Source organism: Centropristis striata, chromosome 22 (assembly GCF_030273125.1).
Source record: "Centropristis striata isolate RG_2023a ecotype Rhode Island chromosome 22, C.striata_1.0, whole genome shotgun sequence".
Classification (NCBI taxonomy): domain Eukaryota; kingdom Metazoa; phylum Chordata; class Actinopteri; order Perciformes; family Serranidae; genus Centropristis; species Centropristis striata.
The window spans coordinates 30,125,924-30,148,373 of record NC_081538.1 but is presented as its reverse complement, the minus strand read 5'-3'; the positions used below and the strand labels follow the sequence as shown (position 1 = coordinate 30,148,373).

Genomic DNA, 22,450 nt, shown 5'->3' with positions numbered 1-22,450 from the left:
GTGATGAAGTGCTTTGGTTGCGGGGAGGAGGGACACACGGTGAAGAACTGCCCGACGGCACGGGGCCCTGCTCCGCCTGGCCAGGGAGAGGCGGCGGCTGGGGCGGCTGCGCGGGCGGTGCCGGCGCCGGGGGACCGGCGCGGAACCTCCGCATGGCGGACGGTTCCAGCGGGCGGCCCCTCGGTGGTAACACCGGTCGCCGTTGAGGCGGCCGCCGCTGACGCGGCGGCTGCTTCGGCGGCGGCCACCGGCGCGGTCATCGCCGGTGTGGTCGCCTCCCCCGAGCGGCCGATCGCCGCTCCACGCGTCATTACGCGCAGGTCCATGGCCGAGCCGGCACCGGGGGTGAGTAATGTGGAGGAGACACAAGGTGATATTTGTGTGAATGACAGGAGTGTATGTGGGGAGAGGAGAGGAGAGCACATGGAAAAAAAGGTGGAGGGAGAAAAAAATCTAAAAAAAGTCAGTGAGCACTTAGAGGTGGTGGTGGAACACACAGACACACAGACAGACACACAGACACAGGAGGATAAGACAGACAGTACAAACACAGAGAAGGATAGAAGGGAGGAAAACACAGATAACATAAACTGTAATAATAATAATAAACCGTGGAGTGAACAGGTGGAGGAGGAGGAGGAGGAAATGGAATTAACAAACAATGCAACTGTCAACAAAAAAAATAAAAAACGCAGGAGGTCAGCCAGGAAGACCGCAGAAAATAAGACAGTGAGTGACGTCACAGACAGTGAGGACTGGCTGTCTGACAGCAGTGACGTCACTCACTTTACTGGCAGCCAGAAAAAGAAAATAATCAATGCAGAAAAAATAAAAACTTTCCTGCAACAAACAAAAAATCAACACAGAGTTAAGCTAGAGGAGCATTTTAATGATCTGGGGGCTTTTATTCTGTCGGCCAGGCTCCACATGAGTCAAAGAGAGGAGTCTGGCCTCACGGATCAGGAGGTTTTTAGACTGAAAAAACTGGTTCTGAAAGCTAAACGACAATGTATGAATGAAAAAGGAACCAGTTTATTTTAAAAATCTTATGCATATTTTATTTATTTTGTCTTTATCCCTCTTTTTAACACTTATTATGGATGGTTTTAAAATTGGTGTGTTAAATGTAAATGGTGCGAGGGATTTTAAGAAAAGACATTTAATATATGAAGTCACCAAGACAAAGAAAGTTGAAGTACTTTTTATGCAGGAAACGCACAGCGATGAAGGCAATGAGTGTGAATGGAAGATGGAGTGGGAAGGGGAAGCCATCCTGAGCCACAACACCTCCCTCAGTGGGGGGGTGGGCTTCCTCTTCTCCAGGGGTTTTAAACCTAACTCGCTGGAGGTCCAACACTTTATCCCGGGGAGGCTCCTCATGGTCAAAGCTCAGTTCGGCCATTTTGCTGCTGTTTTTATTAACATTTATGCTCCAACAGCTGGTGCAGAGAGGAAGCAGTTTTTAGAGAAACTCAATGATGTTTTAAACGACTGCGCCACAGAGGATTTTTTATTCTTGGGTGGGGATTTTAACTGCACTGAGAACGATATTATTGATCGTAATCATACAGAGCCTCATCCAGCCTCTCAGCACGCCTTAAAGCAGCTGGTCCGCTCTCAGGGCATGGTGGACGTATGGAGGAGGCTGCACCCAGACTGCCGTCAGTACACGTGGTCCCAAATCAGAGAGAGCAGGGTCTCCTCAGCTAGGCTAGACCGTATTTATTGTTTTAAGCATCATTTTAATATATTTAAACAGTGCACTATTTTACCTGTCGCTTTTACTGATCATGCTCTAGTTTTATCTCATGTTTTTATTAGAAATTTTTTACCTAGAAGTGCATACTGGCATTTTAATTCTGTTTTAACTTTTGATAAGAGTTTTAGACAGAGCCTGTTTTATTTCTGGGAGGTTTTTAGACAGAGGAAGGGTGATTTTAACAATCTTAGGCAGTGGTGGGACCACGGCAAAGTACAAATAAGATTGCTATGTCAACAGCATACTCTCAATGTCACAAGTGACATCACTAGATCTATTAAAGACCTAGAGACTGACATAGTGGACTTGGAGCGACTTAGCGAGTCCACAGGAAATCGAGGACATATTGAGAGCCTCAAAATCAAAAAAATGGCTTTAGCCGACCTGCTGGATTGTAAAACCCAGGGCGCAATGGTCAGATCCCGGGTGCAGAACATCAAAGAGATGGATGCTCCCTCTAGCTATTTTTTCAGTCTGGAAAAAAAGAACGGACAGGGGAAAGTAGTCCACACACTGCTGTCAGACACAGGGCAGGAGCTGACAGAACCATGCCAGATCAGGGGTCGAGCTGTGAGTTTTTATCGTACACTGTACACGAGTGAGGTGGTAGAGGAGGAGGAAATCCTCAGCAGCTTCACCTCCGGACTGCCACAGGTTGCTGAGGAGTCCCACTCACAGCTCGACGCCCCCCTCCTGCTCGAGGAACTGCAGACAGCGTTGCTGAGCATGCAGAGCAGGAGGGCTCCAGGCATCGACGGCCTGACTGTAGAGTTCTATAAGACCTACTGGGACCTCCTGGGCCGCGATGTCCTGGAGGTATTTAATGAAAGTCTGGCCTCTGGTTCTATGCCAACGTCCTGCAGGAGAGCGGTGGTCACGCTGCTCCCAAAAAAAGGAAACCTGCAGGACATCAAGAACTGGCGCCCTGTGTCACTGCTCTGTGTGGACTACAAGATCCTGTCCAAAGTATTGGCTTCCAGGCTGGGAAAAGCTATGGAGCAGGTCATCCACCGGGATCAGACCTACTGCGTCCCCAGCAGGTCAATGGTGGACAATGTCCACCTCATTCGTGATGTTTTGGAACTCTCTAGCTCATTGGGCATAGATACTGGTCTGCTTTCATTAGACCAGGAAAAGGCTTTTGACCGCGTTGAACACAGCTTCTTGTGGCACGTCATGGAGAAGTTTGGGTTCAGCGCTGGTTTCATAGCCAAGATCAAAGTGTTGTACAGTGATGTTGAGAGTGTGCTGAAGTTTAACGGCAGTCTGTGTGCTCCCTTCAGAGTGTGTAGAGGTGTCAGGCAGGGCTGTGCTCTGTCTGGGATGCTCTATGCACTCTCCTTGGAACCGCTCCTCCAAAAAATTAGATCTCAGCTGCACGGCCTGCTTTTACCTGGTTTTAATAGAAACATTATTTTATCTGCGTACGCAGACGATTTAGTTGTTTTTATTAATGGCCAGGCTGATGTAGACGTTTTAGTAAAGATTATAAAAGATTTTAATCAAGCATCGGCAGCGAGGGTCAACTGGCGGAAGAGTGAAGCCCTCGCTGTCGGTGAGTGGTGTGGTGGTCTTCCAGTTCTTCCTGAAAATTTGAAGTGGGGGAGAGAAGGTTTTAAGTATTTAGGGATTTTTATAGGGAAAGACAGTATTGTTAAAAAGAACTGGGAGACCATCACTGAAAAAATTGAAAGCAAAATTTTAAAATGGAAGTGGTTACTTCCCCGGATGTCTTTCCGGGGAAGAACACTTGTTTTAAATAATTTAGTAGCATCCCAACTGTGGCACCGCTTAACCTGTGTAGACCCTCCACCAGGACTCCTCGCCAACATCCAGAGAAAAATGGTGGACTTCTTTTGGAACGGTCTACACTGGGTGCCACAGGGGGTGCTGTTTTTAGCCAGGGAGGAGGGGGGACAAGGTCTTATCCACCTGGCCAGCCGGACTGCCACTTTTAGACTGCAGTTCATACAAAAGTACTTAACTAGTGTGGCAGATCCGGTGTGGAGGGATGTGACCAGCTGCATCCTGAGGCGTGCTAATAACCTGGGGTTGGATGATGCTCTGTTTTTAACTGACACAAAAATTCTAAATTTAAAGGGGCTTCCTCTGTTTTATCAAGGCGTTTTTAAATCATGGACTCTTTTTAATTACAACAGAAGTCCTACAGCTAACTCTCTGCACTGGCTGTTGAAAGAACCGCTGGTCAACGGTGCCAGGCTAGACGTCAGCAGCCAGAGGACACCTGGACTAAGCACCGCGCTGATGCAGTCTGGTACCGTTCGACTACAGCAGCTGGTGGATGCAGTGGGGCCGGACCTCAGAGACGCCCAGGCCTTGGGCTCTCTGCTGGGACTACGATCGACACGAGTGGCCCAGCAGATCCTGAACACGCTAGAGGGCCGACTGTCCGGGAAGGAGAAAGTTTTCCTAAAGGATTATTGGGACAAAAAGACTGTTCCTAACCCCTCGGACCCCTTCCCGGACCTGGTCCTCACCCCCAGCCTGGGCGATAGGTCTGGCCCCTTGCTCTGTGCAGCAAATGGACTAAAAATGACACTGCACAGAGCAAACAAAGAAACATTTTACAAGAACTGTGTGAAAAGCATCCACCAGGCCGGACTGAGCAACAGACCCCCCACTGTGTGGTCAGAGAAACTGGGACTGGATGGACCCGGCCCACAGTGGAGGATTTTATACAAGCCTCCCCTAAAGAAAAGGACTGGTGACCTCCAGTGGAGGATTTTACACGGAGCCATTGCCTGCAACGCCTTCATCTCTGTTCTCAACCCGACCGTTTCTGACCAATGTCCTTTCTGCTGCACCAGAGAAACTATTTATCATGTTTTTACTGAGTGCAAGAGACTGACCAGTCTCTTCACTTTTTTAAAAACAGTTTTTAGTTTTTTTAACGTGGTATTCAGTAGGGGGATTTTTATAATGGGGGCTGGATACCACAGAAAACAAAAAGACAAATGGCAACTTTTAAATTTTATCGGTGCAGCAGCAAAGATGGCGATTTACATTAGCCGAAAGAACAGGGTTGAGAACAGAGATGGAGACGATGCCATCGCTGTTTTTAAAACCAACGTCAGAGCCAGACTGTGGCTGGAGTACCGCTTTTATAAACATCTTGGTGACTTCGATTCTTTTAATAAGTGCTGGTGTTTTAATAAGATTTTATGTTTTATAGAAAACGACCAACTGTTTTTTACACCTATTTTAGAGTGATGTCGTTTTTTATACAAACCTCCTGATCCGTTTTTACTAAACATGTGTAAATGAACATGTGTTTAAACTTTATGTGAATAAAGTATTGTTATAAAAATCAAAAAAAAAAAAAAAATCTCTCTCTCGCTCTATCTCTCTCTCTCTCTGTCTGTCTCTCTCTCTCTCTCTCGCTCTATCTCTTTCTCTCTCTCTCTCTATCTCTCTCTCTCTCTCTATCTCTCTCGCTCTATCTCTTTCTCTCTCTCTCTCTCGCTCTATCTCTCTCGCTCTCTCTCTCTCTCTTGCTCTATCTCTCTCTCTCTGCCTCTCTCTCTCGCTCTATCTCTTTCTCTCTCTCTATCTCTATCTCGCTCTATCTCTCACTCTCACTCTATCTCTCTTGCTCTCTCTCTCTTGCTCTCTCTCTCTCGCTCTCTATCTCTTTCTCTCTCTCTCTCTTGCTCTCTCGCTCTATCTCTATCTCTCTCGCTCTCTCTCTCGCTCTATCTCTCTCTCGCTCTATCTCTCTCTCTGTCTCTCTCTCTCGCTCTCTCTCTCTGTCTCTCTCTCTCGCTCTCTCTCTCTCTCTGTCTCTCTCGCTCTATCTCTTTCTCTCTCTCTCTCTCTCTCTCTCAATTCAATTCAATTCAATTCAATTGGCTTTATTGGCATGACATAACAATGTATATATTGCCAAAGCAAGCATCAGAAAAAAGATAACAAGATAAGGAAAGCAATATTTACAATAAATTATAATTCTGTTATTCATTTTAGATGAAAAGAAAAACTAATAACAATAAAAGAAAGCAATATTTACAATCATTGAATTACAATCAACATATAATTTATACAATCTAACTGTCCCAGCAAAAAAAATAAGAAAAGTAAAATTAAAAAAAATAAATAAAAACAAAACAACCAACAGCTGTGTGTCACTGGCTGTCTCTCAGTGTGTGACAGGCAGAAACATAGAGTGCTGCTAATCTAATCTAGAGCTCTGTGACTCTTCCCCGAGGAGGAGCGGCAGTTTTTCCTCATCTGACCATTTTAAAAAACCTTTTTTGACGGATTCAAATTTTTGGAAATATGTTTCTCTAATTAGTTCATATTTTTGACATTTGGTGAGGAAGTGTAGCTCTGTCTCAGGCTGACTGAGGCTGCAGTGGCAGCACAGCCTCTGCTCTGCAGGGAGCCAGCTCTCTCTCTCTCTCTCTCTCATGCTGTTAAAGACACATGCATCAATTATTATTCTTTTGCATGTAATTTTATTGACACATAAGTGTCCCAGTGTGCAAACATTAACCTGTTAATGTCCAAAGAGCTTCTTGGTGGTTGTAGGCAGTGGATGTTCAGGGGGAGATAGCAGGTCAACAGTAAATGACACATAGAAGTGATGAACATCACCTGAAAGCTGTGAAGCTGAAATTAATTAGAGATGAAGCTCAGCATTGTGTGTCAAGTTGTTCTGGTCAAAAACATCTAATTAAAATGACTTAATGAATTAATTATGTATTTATTGAAGCCTATTATGGTGAATAAAGGGTCATAACATTAGGGGGCGCTTTCTAAAGTCCAGTCCAGGTTCAACTGGGTTCCAACAAGTTGTTGCAGCAATTTGGGTCGATACCATTTGTTACACACATTTGGTGCTCGATAATGTAATTTTATTCATATCTAGAATGGATGAAAATGGTCATAAAAACCCTCCATAATATTACATCAATATATAAAGACCTTTGGAACAACATAGAAGAATCCATGCTGAGATTTGGTTTCAAAAACTTACGTCATTTTGGAGACTAGATCTTCTAGTTTCATATGATATCAGTATCTTCAGTATATTCCTAAAAATGAGCCCGCTACACCCTCCGGAAAAAAAAAAGATAAATGTGTATTTATTAACGTTAAAGCACTTTGTGACCACCTGTTTTTAAATGAAGCAAAAAACGAGCAAAAGAAGTGCAAACACAACTTCCAGTCAAAGCAGCTGGACAAACAATGAGAATACAAGTGAAATAATAAGCAGGTGGAGTAGAGGCTTACCAATGATAAATTTTTGGTAGAAACGCTGATCATGGTCCTCATTTGGCTCCAGGTCTTATCTGGTGCTGAGAGGAAACATTTAGTGGCCCAATAAAAGCAGGGAGGAGTGTGTTTTCTGACTGTGTTGTAGTCCTGCAGAGCTGCCACAAGATGGAGGTAAAGAGTCACATTTCACTGATTGTATTTTCAGTGACGTGCTGCTGTTTTACTTCATGAGTTATACACATGAACACGGTTTATGTAAAAAGTTAATGCACACGTTTTCTGTGACGAGTAAATTCAGAAACTGTGATCATCTTAAAGTGAGATGATCAATTCATCAGAGTGCAGTGTTTTGTTTAAAGTCGGTTAAAATGATAAAACATTTATTTGTCCTTTCCAGCTTCAGATCTTCCAACTGAAGAAGAACCATCCTGTTAGTTTGTGATCATGGCTTCTGATTTATTCAGGTATGTTGTTATTGTTTTATACCAGGGGTCTCAAACTCAAATTACCTGGGGGCCGCTGGAGGCAGTATCAAAATGACCAAAAAAAGACACAACATCACCAAAAAAAGACACAAAATGACCTAAAAAGACACAAAATGACCAAAAAAGACACAAAATGACCAAAAAAAGTCACAACATCACCAAAAAAAGACACAAAATGACCTAAAAAGATACAAAATGACCAAAAAAGACACAAAATGACAGATTTAAAAAAAAAGTACTTAAAAAAGACACAAAATGACCAAAAAAAGGACACAGAATTACAAAAAAAAGACACAAAATGACAGAAAAAAAACTAAATAATTAAAAAAGACACAAAATTATAAAAGACACAAAATGACAGAAGAGAACTAAATTACTTAAAAAAGACACTAAATTACTTTGAAAAGACACAAAATGACAGAAAAAAACTAAATTACTTAAAAAAGACACAACATGACGGAAAAAAGACACAAAGTTATTTTAAAAGACACAAAATGACCAAAAAAAAAAGACACAAAATGACAAAATAAAAGACACAAAAATATTTAAAAAGACGCAAAATTATTTTAAAAAGACACAAAATTACCCAAAAAAGACACAAAATCACCAAAAAAAGTAATTAAAGGGACCTTCCACACACAAAACAGTAAAGTGGCATTCATATAAAACTCACATTAAACTTTCATATCAAGGTGGGGGCCACAAAATATCGTCACGAGGGCCACAATTGGCCCGCGGGCCGCCAGTTTGAGACCCATGCTACAGAGAAAAAGTGTTTTACAGTTTGTTGGTTTTTCGGCTTTATTTGCCTCTGGCTGGAAAACCAACAAAGAACAAAAGAAGGATGCAAATGAGCAGGTAGTGAATGAATCCACCTAGGGAGGAGGAGGAGGGGGCAGGGAAGGGAAGGAGAGGAGGAAGGACAAAGGGACACTCCGCCCTGAGAGGAAACAGGTAGAGCAGGCTGCTGCTGTGTTGACTGGCCCGGGGGAGTTTCCCTCAGCAGCAGAGTAGAAAGCCTGTCAGAGAGACGGCAGAGAGGAGTGAAGAGAGAATCCAGCGAGGAGGAAGGACTGAAGACAAGCTAACGCTAACATGGCTGTCAACAAATGCATCAAATACCTTCTCTTCTTCTTCAACCTGCTCTTCTGGGTGAGTCCTGAACTCCAAACACTCATTTAAAGACCTTTTACATGTTTTTAGACTTTTGATTTCACAGGTGATACAATGTTTTTAGTCCACTCATTTTTAAAGACGTTGTTTCTGAGAGTTTCTGAGTCTGTGTGAGTTCATTATTATGGTTGGTCACTGGAGGAGTTTTCTCTCTTTTAATTGTTTGATTTTTGTGATGCAGGATTAATTTCTTTAGGTTGGTCAGTGCGTGGGTGTGTTTCTGGGGTGTGTCTGCTGCTCTCTGAGGCCGACATGGAGCTTTACATTTAGAAAAGTCAACAAATATTTACACGCTTTACTTTATTTTTTGCCTTTTTTCTTAATTTTTGGGGATTTTTTGGGAGGGGGGGGCGTGTGTACAGGTTGAACAAGTCTTTGGCGTTCTGGACTTCTGAGTTTTATATTTAATCTATCTTTCTGTCTATCTATCTATCTGTCTGTCTGTCTGTCTGTCTGTCTGACTGAAAAACTGAATTTTTGTAATTTACGTGCTTAGTTTTTCTTTGCATTTATTTAGTTAAACGTTTATTTTTCCATTGTTTCTCTGTGGAGCAGCTCTAATGTCACTTCTTTGAGTTTCTTCAGTCATCCATCCAGTCAGAGGAACAGGTTGTGTCAGCTTCATTCTCTCTCTCTCTCTCTCTCTCTCTCTCTCTCTCTCTCTCTCTCTCTCTCTCTCTCTCTCTCTCTCTCTCTCTCTCTCTCTCTCTCTCTCTCTCTCTCTCTGCCTCTCCCTCCACAAACAGGCAGTAGTTCAGTTTCAGGGTGTGGCCCTCGGCTCCCTCTCGTGTCTGCAGCCTCCATGTTTACATTTAAATAACAGTAAACACATATAGTTAATAACAGTAAACACATATAGTTAATAACAGTAAACACATATAGTTAATAACAGTAAACACATATAGTTAATAACAGTAAACATTGCTTCATGTTTCCTCACCTCGCCGTCTGCTCTGAGTTTCCCATTCAAACCTCAGGCTGTGTGTTGGCTAACCTATAGATCCACTGAGTCATTCGGGATCACCTTGTTGCTCAACATAAACCTCACGCTACTTGTTGTTGTAGGCGTGCTGTTGAAATGCATAATGTCATTATTATTATTATTACTATTACTATTATGAAAGGTGGAGGTGGGGGATGAATGGAGGAGGCAGCTCATTAAATGACAGCTGGTGGTTTTATCAGCTGTCAGCAATGGAGTTACACTGTAAAAATTACAATTAATTAAAAAAATAAGTTATTCTACAAAAAATTACTATTATATATCATTTTATATGATTAGCAATGGAGCTACACTGTAGAAAAGGTTAAAAAAGTAGTTTTCCAGAAATTTACTATATTATTTTACAGGGTTAGTAATAAAGCTACACTGTAAAAAAAATAAAAAAAATAAAAAATAAGTAAAATGAATTTAAAAATAAAAATAAAAATAAAAAATAATAAAAAGGATTATATATATATATATATATATATATATGAATGTAATATATCATGTTACAGGGTCAGCAATGGAGCTTTACTGTAAAAAAAAAAAAAAAAGAGTTAAAAAAATAGTTTAAAAAAGTAAAAAAAATAATAATGATAATTGATAGCTATTTTCCAGAAATGTACTATATTATTTTATAGAGTTAGCAATGGAGCTACACTGTAGAAAGGGGGGGAAGTTACATATTCTTGATTTAGAGGAATCTTTAGTGATATTTTGGCTTTGAATCATAAGTTTCTCAGCCTCAGAGAAACCGTTACACAGGATAACTGAACCTCTGTGTGTGAGGATGCTGTTCCTCATAATGTCATAATAATATTTGTCTTATTTATCTCATGATTGATGTACGGCACTTCAAAAGTTTCCAGAGGAACTCTCTCTGTTGCTCTCTTTGCTCTCCTTCTGATTAATAACTCAGAAATGTTAGTGAGGCTCCAAACTGTTTAGATTCGACAGAAATAAACTAAACAGATGAAACGTCCTCCCAGAGCTCTGTGTTTTAAAATAACCAGCTGAGTTTCTGCAGCCTGCGGAGGTTATTTCAGTCCTTCTCTCGTCTTCCCAGAAATGCTGTTACATCGATGTTAACTCGATTCTAACCCCTCAGTGGACATGCAGGACATGATGTGTTTACCCTAATGATGATGGCGAGGGCGGGGCCCTGTTGTTATTTACCATAAAGTTTCAACTTGTGGCTCTGCAGCAGCTTCAGGCCTCCAATGCAATTTTATATTGGGCTGAAAATACAGTTTTTGTTTCGTTTTTTTCAATTATGGCGATGTTAACCATATGATTCAGACACTAATACTTATTGTTTCACTAGTTTCAAATGCTATCAAGGCTACAAGCCTCATAAATATGTGTTACAAGGTCTTCCACCAAAAAATGATTAGCCCACCCTTGTTTTCTCCTGCTTTCTTGTTCATTTCAATGTCTGGTTCAACTAAAGATACATTTGTTTGGACAAATATAATGACAACAACAAAAATAGTTAATAACAGTTTAATTTAAGAGCTTATATCTAGACATTTAACATGGTTTTCTGGATGATGATTTTGGTTATTACCAATAAAACCATGTTAAATGTCTAGATATCAGCTCTTAAAATAAACTCCTTTGAGCTATTTTTGTTGTTATCATTTTATTTGTCCAAACAAATGTATCTTTAGTTGAACCAGACATTGAAATGAACAGGAAATGAACAGGAAAAACAATGGTCTAATCATTTTTTCCATGACTGTTATCACACCATTAAACGGCTGGTTGCGGTTTTGTTAGTGCCAAAACTAAGTGGTTAAGTTTGGGAAAAACAAACTACACAATAAGGTTTAGTTTAAAAAAAATGAATCATGGTTTGCATTAAATACCTTAGGTTAAATAATGTACATGCATCAGGACATAAAATTTGTATTTACATCATATTAAAATAATTTCACTCATAGTTTCACACTTTTATTTTACCCAGGATGTCCTGTGTTTAACCACCCCAACCTTCCTACTTGCGCGGACTCTGTCGCTCCTTATATCCCATCACTTCCTCCTTCGCTCCTGTAATAATCACTATGGCCACTAGGGGTTGGCGCCCAACAATGAACATTAATATATCAGCCAATTTAATGTCCTGATAATGTCCTTCTCGAAAGGTGGAGAAACCCAAACCTATAATCAGATCAGATAACTGCTGATAACGGCCAAATAATCACATGAAACCATTCAAACTGGGTGCACCCTGATTATTTACTTTTGAAATAGGTTTTGCTAAGCGTTCATTAACTCGATGCCTCCACACTGTTGCAGAGTTCAGTGTTAATGTTTAGGGTTTTTTGTCACTTGGGGAAGTAGGTTAGAATCTTGTCCAGCCAATAATTTACTTACCCCCTATCCAAATTGTTAAATTAATTAATAGTAATCAAACAACCAAAAGACTGATGTTAACTGTTTATTCTTAATCATGGTTTGCATTAAATACCTTACGTTAAAGAATGTACGTGCATCAGGACACGGATATAAAATTTGTATTTACATGATATTAAAAGAATTAACTTTTTGACTCTGTTGCTCCTTATATCCCATCACTTCCTTCTTCGCTCCTGTAATAATCACTATGGCCACTAGGGGTTGGCGCCCAACAATGAACATTAATATATCTGCCAATTTAATGTCCTGATAACGTCCTTCTCTAAAGGTGGAGAAACCCAAACCTATAATCAGATCAGATAACTGCTGATAACGGCCAATCAATCACGTGAAACCATTTGAACTGGGTGCACCCTGATTATTTACTTTTGAAATACATTTGGCTAAACTCCATACCTCCACACTGTTGCAGGGTTCAGTGTTAATGTTTTTTTTTTTTTTGTCACTTGGGGAAGTAGGTTAGAAACTTGTCCAGCCAATATTTTACTTGATCCCTATCCGTATTGTTAAATTAATTAACAGTAATCAAATAACAACCAAAATACTTAAGTTAACTGTCATGTTTATGGGGTCATGGGGTTTTTATCACTTGGGGAAGTTTGTTAGAAACTTGTTTTATTAGCCTCCTGTCCAACTTGTTAAATGTATTAACAGTAATCCAACAACAACCAAAAGACTGATGTTAACTGTCATGTTCTAGATGTGGAACAACAAACAAAAAGTCTTGTAAATGTTGTGCAAACTGCACCACATAGTTGGAGTTTAGCCAACATCCTCTAACGCCACCCAGCTACACGCCCTGTACCAGGATCACTGACTGCGGGCTTGCCCTTTAGCTCATAACTTTTTGCTGTGCACCAATTTAGGCTCAGCCATGTTGTGTCAAATCATGCACGGCTGTTTTGGCACCTACTGGAAGCCTGGGAAGATCAGCCAGTGGGAGTCAACTGGGGACATTATGGTGTACTGGTTGCTCACTCATTAGCGTCTTCCATCATCAGCTCTAGGACAAAACTATTCGTTTAGTTGCATTTTACTTGCAATGGGCAATCAGTCATTGTTGAGGCCAGCTGTTGGGTTGCATGACAGTGGAGAATTGTTGGATTTTTAATTTGTTTTCCAGTCCAGAAAAGCGTCAGTGAGCCGCAACCATTATTGAACCAAAATATTGTAGCTAAATATTAAGTTGGTCTATTTTTGGGGCTCTCTACAGTCTCCTCGGTGGTTAGTTTAACCCTTTGATGCACAACATGGGTAAAAAATGACCCACATTCATTCCCCATGTTATTTAATGCTGCTGTGTGTTTCTATCTTTCGATATCAACTTATTTTATGATTGAATATTCCAAGTATTCTTTAAATATCTTGTTTTTGATAACAGCAGATAATTATTTCCATTTTGCCTCTCATACAAAAATAGCTAACTACTAGCTTGCTAAGCTAGCTACTTAGCCAAGAAGTTAGCTAAGTAGTTAGCTTAGCAAGCTACTTAGCCAAGAAGTAAGCTAAGTAGTTAGCTTAGCAAGCTACTTAGCTAAATACTTAGCCAAGAAGTAAGCTAAGTAGGTAGCTTAGCAAGCTACTTAGCTAAATACTTAGCCAAGAAGTTAGCTAAGTGGTTAGCTTAGCAAGCTACTTAGCTAAATACTTAGCCAAGAAGTAAGCTAAGTAGTTAGCTTAGCAAGCTACTTAGCTAAATACTTTGCCAAGAAGTTAGCTAAGTAGTTAGCTTAGCAAGCTACTTAGCTAAATACTTAGCCAAGAAGTAAGCTAAGTAGTTAGCTTAGCAATCTACTTAGCTAAATATTTAGCCAAAAAGTTAGCCAAGAAGTTAGCTTAGCAAGCTACTTAGCTAAAAAATGGATACGGGTCATTTTTGACCCATGTTGTGCATTAGAAGAGTAGTGACATAAAAAGGGATTTTATTAAAAAAATAATAAAGGAAAACATAAAAATCTGGATGTATGATGATCAAAAACAAACTAATTGAGGAAAACCTAGGAAAAAAAAAACAGGAATACTGAATGATGAAAATAATTTATTGCAAAGATATAGAACATAAAAACTCATATATATCGGGTCACTTTAGACCATGTTGTGCATCAAAGGGTTAAACAGGTTTAGACTGTGATCTGTCATCACAACATCCACCCACTAACCCCTCAACAAACCTTCTATTTCTATTGTGTGAAACTTGTTGCCTGTTAATTGTTGCTTGTTTTCGGGATTATTGTGACCTTGACTCTGAGACAAGAACCTGTTTGTGTTTAAATCTGCTACCAGTTGATTTCACTGATGACTTCTGATCTCATTGAACTTTGGCTTAAAAGATCTTTGTCTCTTTCTGCCCTTCCAGTCATCAGTCTGGTTGATCCACTATAAAACAAACCCTTCACACAGTTTAACATCAGCTCGTCTTTCTACAACCTGAAGGCATCACAGACCATGTTAAACTATTAGCTGATTATGGATTAATCTGATACTTGTTTCCTGAAGCTTCTCTTTGAATCTTTAGGTCCTCTCGTTCAGATTTCTGCGTCTGATGGCTTTACAGGAAGTCACGCCACCAACATGCAGCCATGTGGTTAAACAGCATTGCTTTAACGGCGTCTGATGGGAGAGAAATAACCGGTTCTCTGCAGCAGCTCTGTCTCTGCACATTAACGCCTGGTAGCAGAGTGCTCATGAATAATAGATGCTGCGTTCAGGGACCGTTCCTGCACAGGAAATACATGATCCGAAGAGAAGGAAAGCATGTTCAGGTCTTGCAGGAAAACCACAGATAGACATGAACTAAATGTTGTCAAGTTTAAAACGGTCGTACAGAACTGACCCAAGAAGACTAGAGGACGATGCATCGACTCGGTGACTCTTAGAAACTGTAAATTCACTTTGATGGACGTTAATGGAACATAATTGCATCAAACGGTAACATTGCCGGTTGCAGCGCTTTGGCTTAAAACTTCCTGCAAAAGTTGCTGTCCCCATAAGTCAGTTAGACCCATTAATGTGCTGGAAAGCTTCTCAGTACCTCTTTTCATCCCAACTCGTCAGAAACAGTTTTGGACGTGTAGATTTCTGACAGTTACATGCATCGCGTCCTTTTCAAAATGAACTTGTGTGTTCACAGGAAACGGTTAACTAAAAGCAAATAAAACCACCTTGGTTAGGGTAAAAGAACAGGTTTTAGAGCTTGGACTACTTACTTACTGCACTTAACCCTTTGATGCACAACATGGTCTAAAGTGACCCGACTGAGTTTTTATGTTCTATATCTTTGCAATAATGTCATGGACATGTTATTTTTTATCCTTTGGTCATTTTGTGTCTTTTTTTGGTCATTTTGTGTCTTTTTTTGGTGATGATTTTAAAGTTCTGGAAAAGTCCCATGATGCATTGCGACACTCCCACATGTATTCTGATGCATTTCATTGGCCAAGAGACCGAAAATAGGTGGAAAAAAATACAAATACTACAAAACGACTTATCCACTTTCCCAGCTTTAATGGTAGAATAACACAACAGCGCCCCAACAGGTTTTAATGGTAGAAATGCAAAAAACCGGAGTTGTTTGAGCGATCCACCATCGTCCTGCTCACCCTCTGTTGACCCTTCTTTATATTACCTCCGTTACTCTCAGGGCTCAAATATTCTTTCTCCTGAACCTCGTGTTTGTGTAGACAATCAGCTGTGTTGCGATCCTCGATATCCACATACTTGCCCATATACAGTCATGGAAAAAATTATTAGACCATTATTTTCTTCAATATCTTGTTTATTTTAATGTCTGGTTCAACTAAAGGTTCATTTGTTTGGACAAATATAATGATAACAACAAAAATAGCTGATAAGAGTTTAATTTAAGAGCTGATATCTAGACATTTAACATGGTTTTATCAATAACAACCAACATCATCAGCTATACGGGGGGTCCCTGTGCCTTTTTTTTCCAGTTTCCACCATTGGTTCCAGTCTGGTTCACAGTTATTTCTAGAGGGATGTCAATCATCTGTTGTACATGGTGTTTTCCTGAGTCGAGCCAACAGAAAGGGCTTGAACCTTGTTGGTCCAGACTGCAAACACCTGCCTGGCTTTAATGGCGTCACCGCTGTTATTCTGAGTGTGTGTGTGGTTATTGTGTAATGAGTCTGTTTGTCTGATGGATTCACACTGAATGACACAGTCACACCATGACTCATTACTACTGTGTTACCTGCTGCCTGTGAGTCAGAGCTGAGGAATGAGCCGCCACCTTCAGCTTCAACGGAAAGAAAGAAAGAAAGAAAGAACACCTTGTAACTATGATCTTAAAATCACAATTGTTTGATAGTTATTGCCCAAGAAGGAGGAGTACTTGATGTGCAGTGATTCCAAACTAGAGTCTGATTCGTGCACAGGAACCAGCAGGGACACAAAGACACTTTCAAAATAAAATCCAAACCAAAAAAAAGACCAGAAGATGAAAGAAATATCTAAAAATTGAAAATGAAAAAACCTCCCAAAATAAAGAGACACAACAAAAAGATACAAAATTGCCACAAAGACATAAAGTGACCGAAAGATATGATACCAAAAAAGAAAAAAAAAATACAAAAAATTATAAAAAGACACAAAATGTCCAAAAGATAAAAAATTATCCTTAAAGAAAAAGTGACCCAAAGACATAAAATGACAAAAAGAAACAAAATTATCCATACCTCCAAAAATTAAAAAAAAACGTCAAAAATAAAAAAAAAAACTCAAATATTTCACAAAATTACAGAAAATGAATCGAATCACTCCCCCCCCCCCCAAAAAAAAGGACACAAAATGACCAGAAAAAAGACACAAAGTAACCAAAAGACACAAAAACGATGAATAAGTTGAACTCCAGGCCAACGGTGCGTTCACTTGCTCTTTGTTGGGTCGTTCTTCTGAGCTTGAAGTCGTAACTTGGAAACAACATGAACACACAGAGAACGTTTGAGTGTTTTCAGTATTTGCGTGACAACAGAAACCAAACAGACGATCAGGAGAGACGTGAAATATGAGATGGAGCTCATTTTATTATTAAACCGACACCACGTCAGCTGCAGGAGCTCAAATGTCTCGTCTCGCAATTTAAAGAAACATTTAAAGTGATCTGTGAATGTGCCATGTCATTCAGGTCCACACCAACATTTAATGGGTTCTTCTTATAATTGTAATAATTATTATTTGTGAGAAAAATAAAACAGTAAAGAGCCTGGCAGCAAAAGTTGCCGGCAAAAAACTGTAAAAAAACCCCAAAACAACGTATCTTCTCCTATATTCTTTAAAAATACAGATAATATACAGAATATCTGTATTCATAAATATATATATATATATATATATGTATCTGAATGTATATCTAGAATAACTAAATGTTTTCTTTTTTCTTTTTTTCTTTAATATGACAGTAAGTGTTTGGAAACTTTTTACTGTTTTTTTGTTGATTTTTAAAAAAAAAATCTTTAAATTAAATTAAACGTTTTACTATAAAAAAAAAAAATCAAAGTTGCCTTGATTTTACATGCAGCAATAAAATGTGTATTTTTTGTATTTTTTACATAAAATTCACTGTAATTTAACATTCAAACATTAAGTAATTTAATAATACTGTTCAGCTTCTATTATATGGTTAATATTTGTAATAAAAGTAATTTATGTATTTTTTTATACAGCATTTGCAGTCTTTTTTGCACAGAAAAAAACAAGAAAAACCTTGTAAACAGTCTGGCAGCAAAAGTTGCCAAACACTTACCAGCAACAATCAATAAAAAAAAAGTATGTTGTTAAGTTTTCTTTAAAAAATAGTCAATATCTGTATTTTAAAAATATATAAGTATATATATATGAAGAATAACTAAAGTTTATTTTTTATTTTTTATAATTTATTTAATATGACAGTAAGTGTCATATTAAGACTTTTCAGTTTTTCTTACTTTTTCTTTAAAAAAAGAAAATGACCAAAATTAGTCATGCAAAAAAATATTAGACCCTTGTTTTCTCTAATTTCTTGTTCATTTTAATGTCTGGTACAACTAAAGGTTCATTTGTTTGGACAAATATAATGATAACAAGAAAAATGTCTGATAAGAGTTTAATTTAAGAGCTGATATCTAGACATTTAACATGATTTTATTGATAAAGATTTTGGTTTTTATCAAGAAAACCATGTTAAATGTCTCGATCCAGTCTGAGATTTACTCTTTTATTTTTTTACTTTTTTTTTTTTTTTTTACATATAATTCACTGTAATTTAATTATATTTATATTATATTAAATATTATATTAAATATTATTACTAACAATTATTATTATTATTAATAATAATAATAATAATAAATTGTATTTTAAAAAACTCGTTTACTCAAAGTAAATGAATCAATTTAAATTATATAATATATATATAACATTTTAATCAATTACAGAACTAAAATTTAGAGGCTTTAGAAACCTCTTTTATTTATTTATTTTTATTCTAGCACCTCCACAACTTCTTCAGTGTGACGACGAATCAGAAGAAAACTGAGATAATAATAAATAAAATAAGAGAGAAAGCACAAAAGACACAAAATTATTTAAAAAAGACAAAAAATGACCTAAAAAGACACAAAATTATATTAAAAAGACACAAAATTATTTAAAAAAGACGCAAAATTACCAAAAAAAGACACAGAATTACCATAAAGACACAAAATGACCTAAAAAGTCACACAATTATTAAAAAAGACACAAAATTATTTAAAAAAGACACAAAATGACCAAAAAAGACACAAAATGAGTGACTTCTATGTAAAAACTGACCCTCTGTCCTATGATCCTGGACACTCGGGGCGGTTTCACTGTTTATTTTCCTCTTTATGATATTTATTTAATGCAGCCTGCTGCAGGTTTTATCCTCGGGCCTGTTTCCACCTGCAGCTTCTCTGTTTGTGTTTCCATCAAGTCTGAACTTCAGATCACAAACTGACACCACAACTCAGAGCTTTAGAGGTGGAATAATGTGCTCGGATGGAGGTCAAAGCTGGAATAAAACTCCAATAGAAACCAAAAACCAATTATCTGCAGAAGTCTTCTGCTCTTAAAAACCAACAGATTTGCTGATTTAGACCAATAAAAACCCTCAATAATGAAGTTTCAGGTTAAATATCAGTGTTTCTCCAATGTAGTTTGGTGTCCGATGGAGATAAAATCCTTCATCCAGTTAAAAAACACACCAAGATCCATAAAGTGCATTGTAAAAATGTGGCTTTTACCCTCAGAAAAGTATGTTTTCTTTTTTTAAAAACACACAAAACTTGTGTTAAATGTTGATATTAGTGTCAGAATCTCTTTATTTTCCATGTGTCATTTAAAATAAACCAGTTAATCCCGTTAAAAACATCTGCTTACACAGAGCAGAGAGGAGAGGACAGGAGAGGCTGTTTACATGACGATACTTTAATATGTGGAGAAAAACTGTTTTATTCATTTTAATGTATTTTATTGGTAATTTTGTCTTTTTTGTTAATCTACGTCATTTTTTTGGTGTTTTTAACAACATTCGTGACACTTGTGGGCACTTGGAAAAGTGATTCAACTTCTGTTTTTTCTGATTTCTGTCATTCTAACTGTGTTATTCTGCTCAAAGACTGTTTGAGTTGTTCTGGTTGAGCTGCAGGACTTATTTAGATTATTTATAGAGATTTATATGTTGCAGAGAAACACAAAGACACAGAGAGGAGAAAAGACTTTGACTCTCAGCTGAGGTCGTTGCTGATTGGTCAGAAAGATAAATCAGTGTGGTTGCACTGGTTTCACTGGTCAGGTGTGTGTGTGTGTGTGTGTGTGTGTGTGTGTGTGTGTGTGACTCTCCTTTAAAAACCTGGACATGCTGTTGTTTATTCAGCCTCCCAGAATAAATGCAGAACTAAGATCAGGGTGTGGTGCCACTACGTGTGTGTGTGTGTGTGTGTGTGTGTGTGTGTGTGTGTGTGTGTGTGTGTGTGTGTGTGTGTGTGTGTGTGTGTGTGTGTACAGAGGTCACGTCCTCTCTGTGTTTCCGTTCATTCAGAAGTCGAATGAATCATTCATCATTTTCTTCATCTGTCGCCATCACAGTTTATTTATAGTGAAACTTTTCATTCACAATGAAACAAATTGATGATATCATCACGCAAACGGAAAAAATATAACTACATAAAATTAGACAGAGAAGGTAAACGAATGACTGGAAGTATCTTTAGTTACAGTTAGTTGCTAAAAACTAACAAGAAACATTAAATTAATTTAAACACACAGCGACACAAAACAGCTTCTTCTAATTGATATAAATGAATATAATGTCGGCGTGTCGACTTCAGTGTGTGATTATCTGTGCGTGTGTTTGTGTGTTTGTTTGTGTGTCCATGGTAACTATGTGGTCTGCTCTCTGTTTCCGGCTCTGAGGATGAAATATTAATGTGAGATAATTACTGACAGCAGCTCAGTGTTTGTGTTTGTGTTTGTGTTGAATAATTGATGAACCTGATCAGAGCCGACAAACCGGACTCGAGAGTCTCTGAGAGTCTCAGAGACTCTCTGGGAGGCTCGTTAAGAAGAGTAAGAACGAGTCGAAGCAGCACAGTCCTCCAGCAGCAGTCTCTCCCAGCTGCAGAGCCGGAGGGGATGTTAACCCCTTAGCGTCCAGTCTGCAAATTGCTAACAGGCTAACAGTTAGCTCTGTAGCAGTACAGCGTGTATGTGCTAACAGGCTAACAGTTAGCTCTGTAGCAGTACAGCGTGTATGTGCTAACAGGCTAACAGTTAGCTCTGTAGCAGTACAGCGTGTATGTGCTAACAGGCTAACAGTTAGCTCTGTAGCAGTACAGTGTGTATGTGCTAACAGGCTAACAGTTAGCTCTGTAGCAGTACAGTGTGTATGTGCTAACAGGCTAACAGTTAGCTCTGTAGCAGTACAGCGTGTATGTGCTAACAGGTTAACAGTTAGCTCTGTAGCAGTACAGTGTGTATGTGCTAAAATGCTAACAGTTAGCTCTGTAGCAGTACAGTGTGTATGTGCTAACAGGCTAACAGTTAGCTCTGTAGCAGTACAGTGTGTATGTGCTGCTGCTGCAGGAGGTGTTCACTTAGCGATCTCTGTTTGTTTACAACAAGCACCAGACACTCTGTGTACAGTTAGTGATGCTGGTTAATTCACCATCACTATGTTTATGATCAGTGGAAACGATGTGCATAATTAGCCATGCTGCTTTGTTTATGATCAGCTGCTGACGTTGTGCACAGTTAGCAACAGCTCAATTTACATTTTATGATATATTTAAAATTAAATTAACTACAAAACTTAAATTTAGAGGCTTTAGAAACCTATTTTTTTGCTCTTTAATTGCTTTTTATTTAGAAAATGTATCAACACACAGGCAGTTTAATCATTTCTATTTATACTAAAGGAAAAACTTAAAATAAGTCAAATAAATAATTAGTGATTTTCCTCCCAGTCTGTCGTTATATTTTGGGATTTGTTGTGTGTAAATTTGACTGTGTGGAGTTTGAGTTGTTGCAGCTTTTCTCCACCAGGAGGCGCCAGAGTCTCACCAATAAACACTTGGATGTTGTACCTGTATTTAAATGTATTTGTTTCTCTCTGCAGATCAGTGGTTGCATCATCCTCGGCGTCTCCATCTACCTGAAAGTCCACAAGGATGGAAACTCGGTGATTATTATTATTATTATATCTAAGTTTCCATATATTATATAATTTAAATTGATTAATTTAGTTTATGTAAAAATAAAAAACTCAAGGATTTCTTCTGTCCACACTTCTGTTGAGGTTTTCACCTCCTCAAATGTCAAGTTATTTATTGTCACATGCACAACAATTAAAAGTATTTAATCTGTCTGATTCCTCCAACAATCCTTAATAAATATGTATAAAAAGAGAAAATCATGCACTTAAAAAATGACATTCTAATGCATGAAATAGTGCAGAAGTTGATTTAAATGATTTAAACCCTTTATTTAACCAGGAGAAGTCTCATTGAGATGAAGAATCTGTTTCACTGGAGCGCATAACAATAATGAATGTGAATTAATAATAAAAGGAATCACAAAATATGCAAATTAAGTCAATATTTGATATAAATCTTCACCAAAAAGGGGCAACATTTGTCAATCAAAACATCTATAGCTAGATATGATTGTGTCAAAAAAATAAAAAATAAAATAAAACAATATAACATAAATAAACACATTTATAGTAGACAGGAATAAAAGTCCTGAAAATACTATGTTGTTTATGTGTAGAGAGACCTAACAAATATGTAAATAAAGAGATTTAAACGGGTATAAAAGGGTTATTTCGTGTTATTTTGGAGCCTAGATAATATATGTACAATAAAAGTGATAATA

At 38.3% G+C, this 22,450-nt stretch overlaps 1 protein-coding gene across 1 annotated transcript in view; it reads left to right on the top strand.

Annotated features, from left to right (window-relative positions):
* The window catches only part of LOC131960692 (F-box only protein 15-like), a 101,783-nt gene that overhangs the window by 71,998 nt on the left and 7,335 nt on the right, over positions 1–22,450 (top strand). Inside the window, exon 10 of the mRNA XM_059325958.1 lies at positions 21,693–21,755. Coding sequence (XP_059181941.1) covers positions 21,693–21,755 — 63 coding nt within the window. The remainder of the gene's footprint in view (positions 1–21,692; positions 21,756–22,450) is intronic.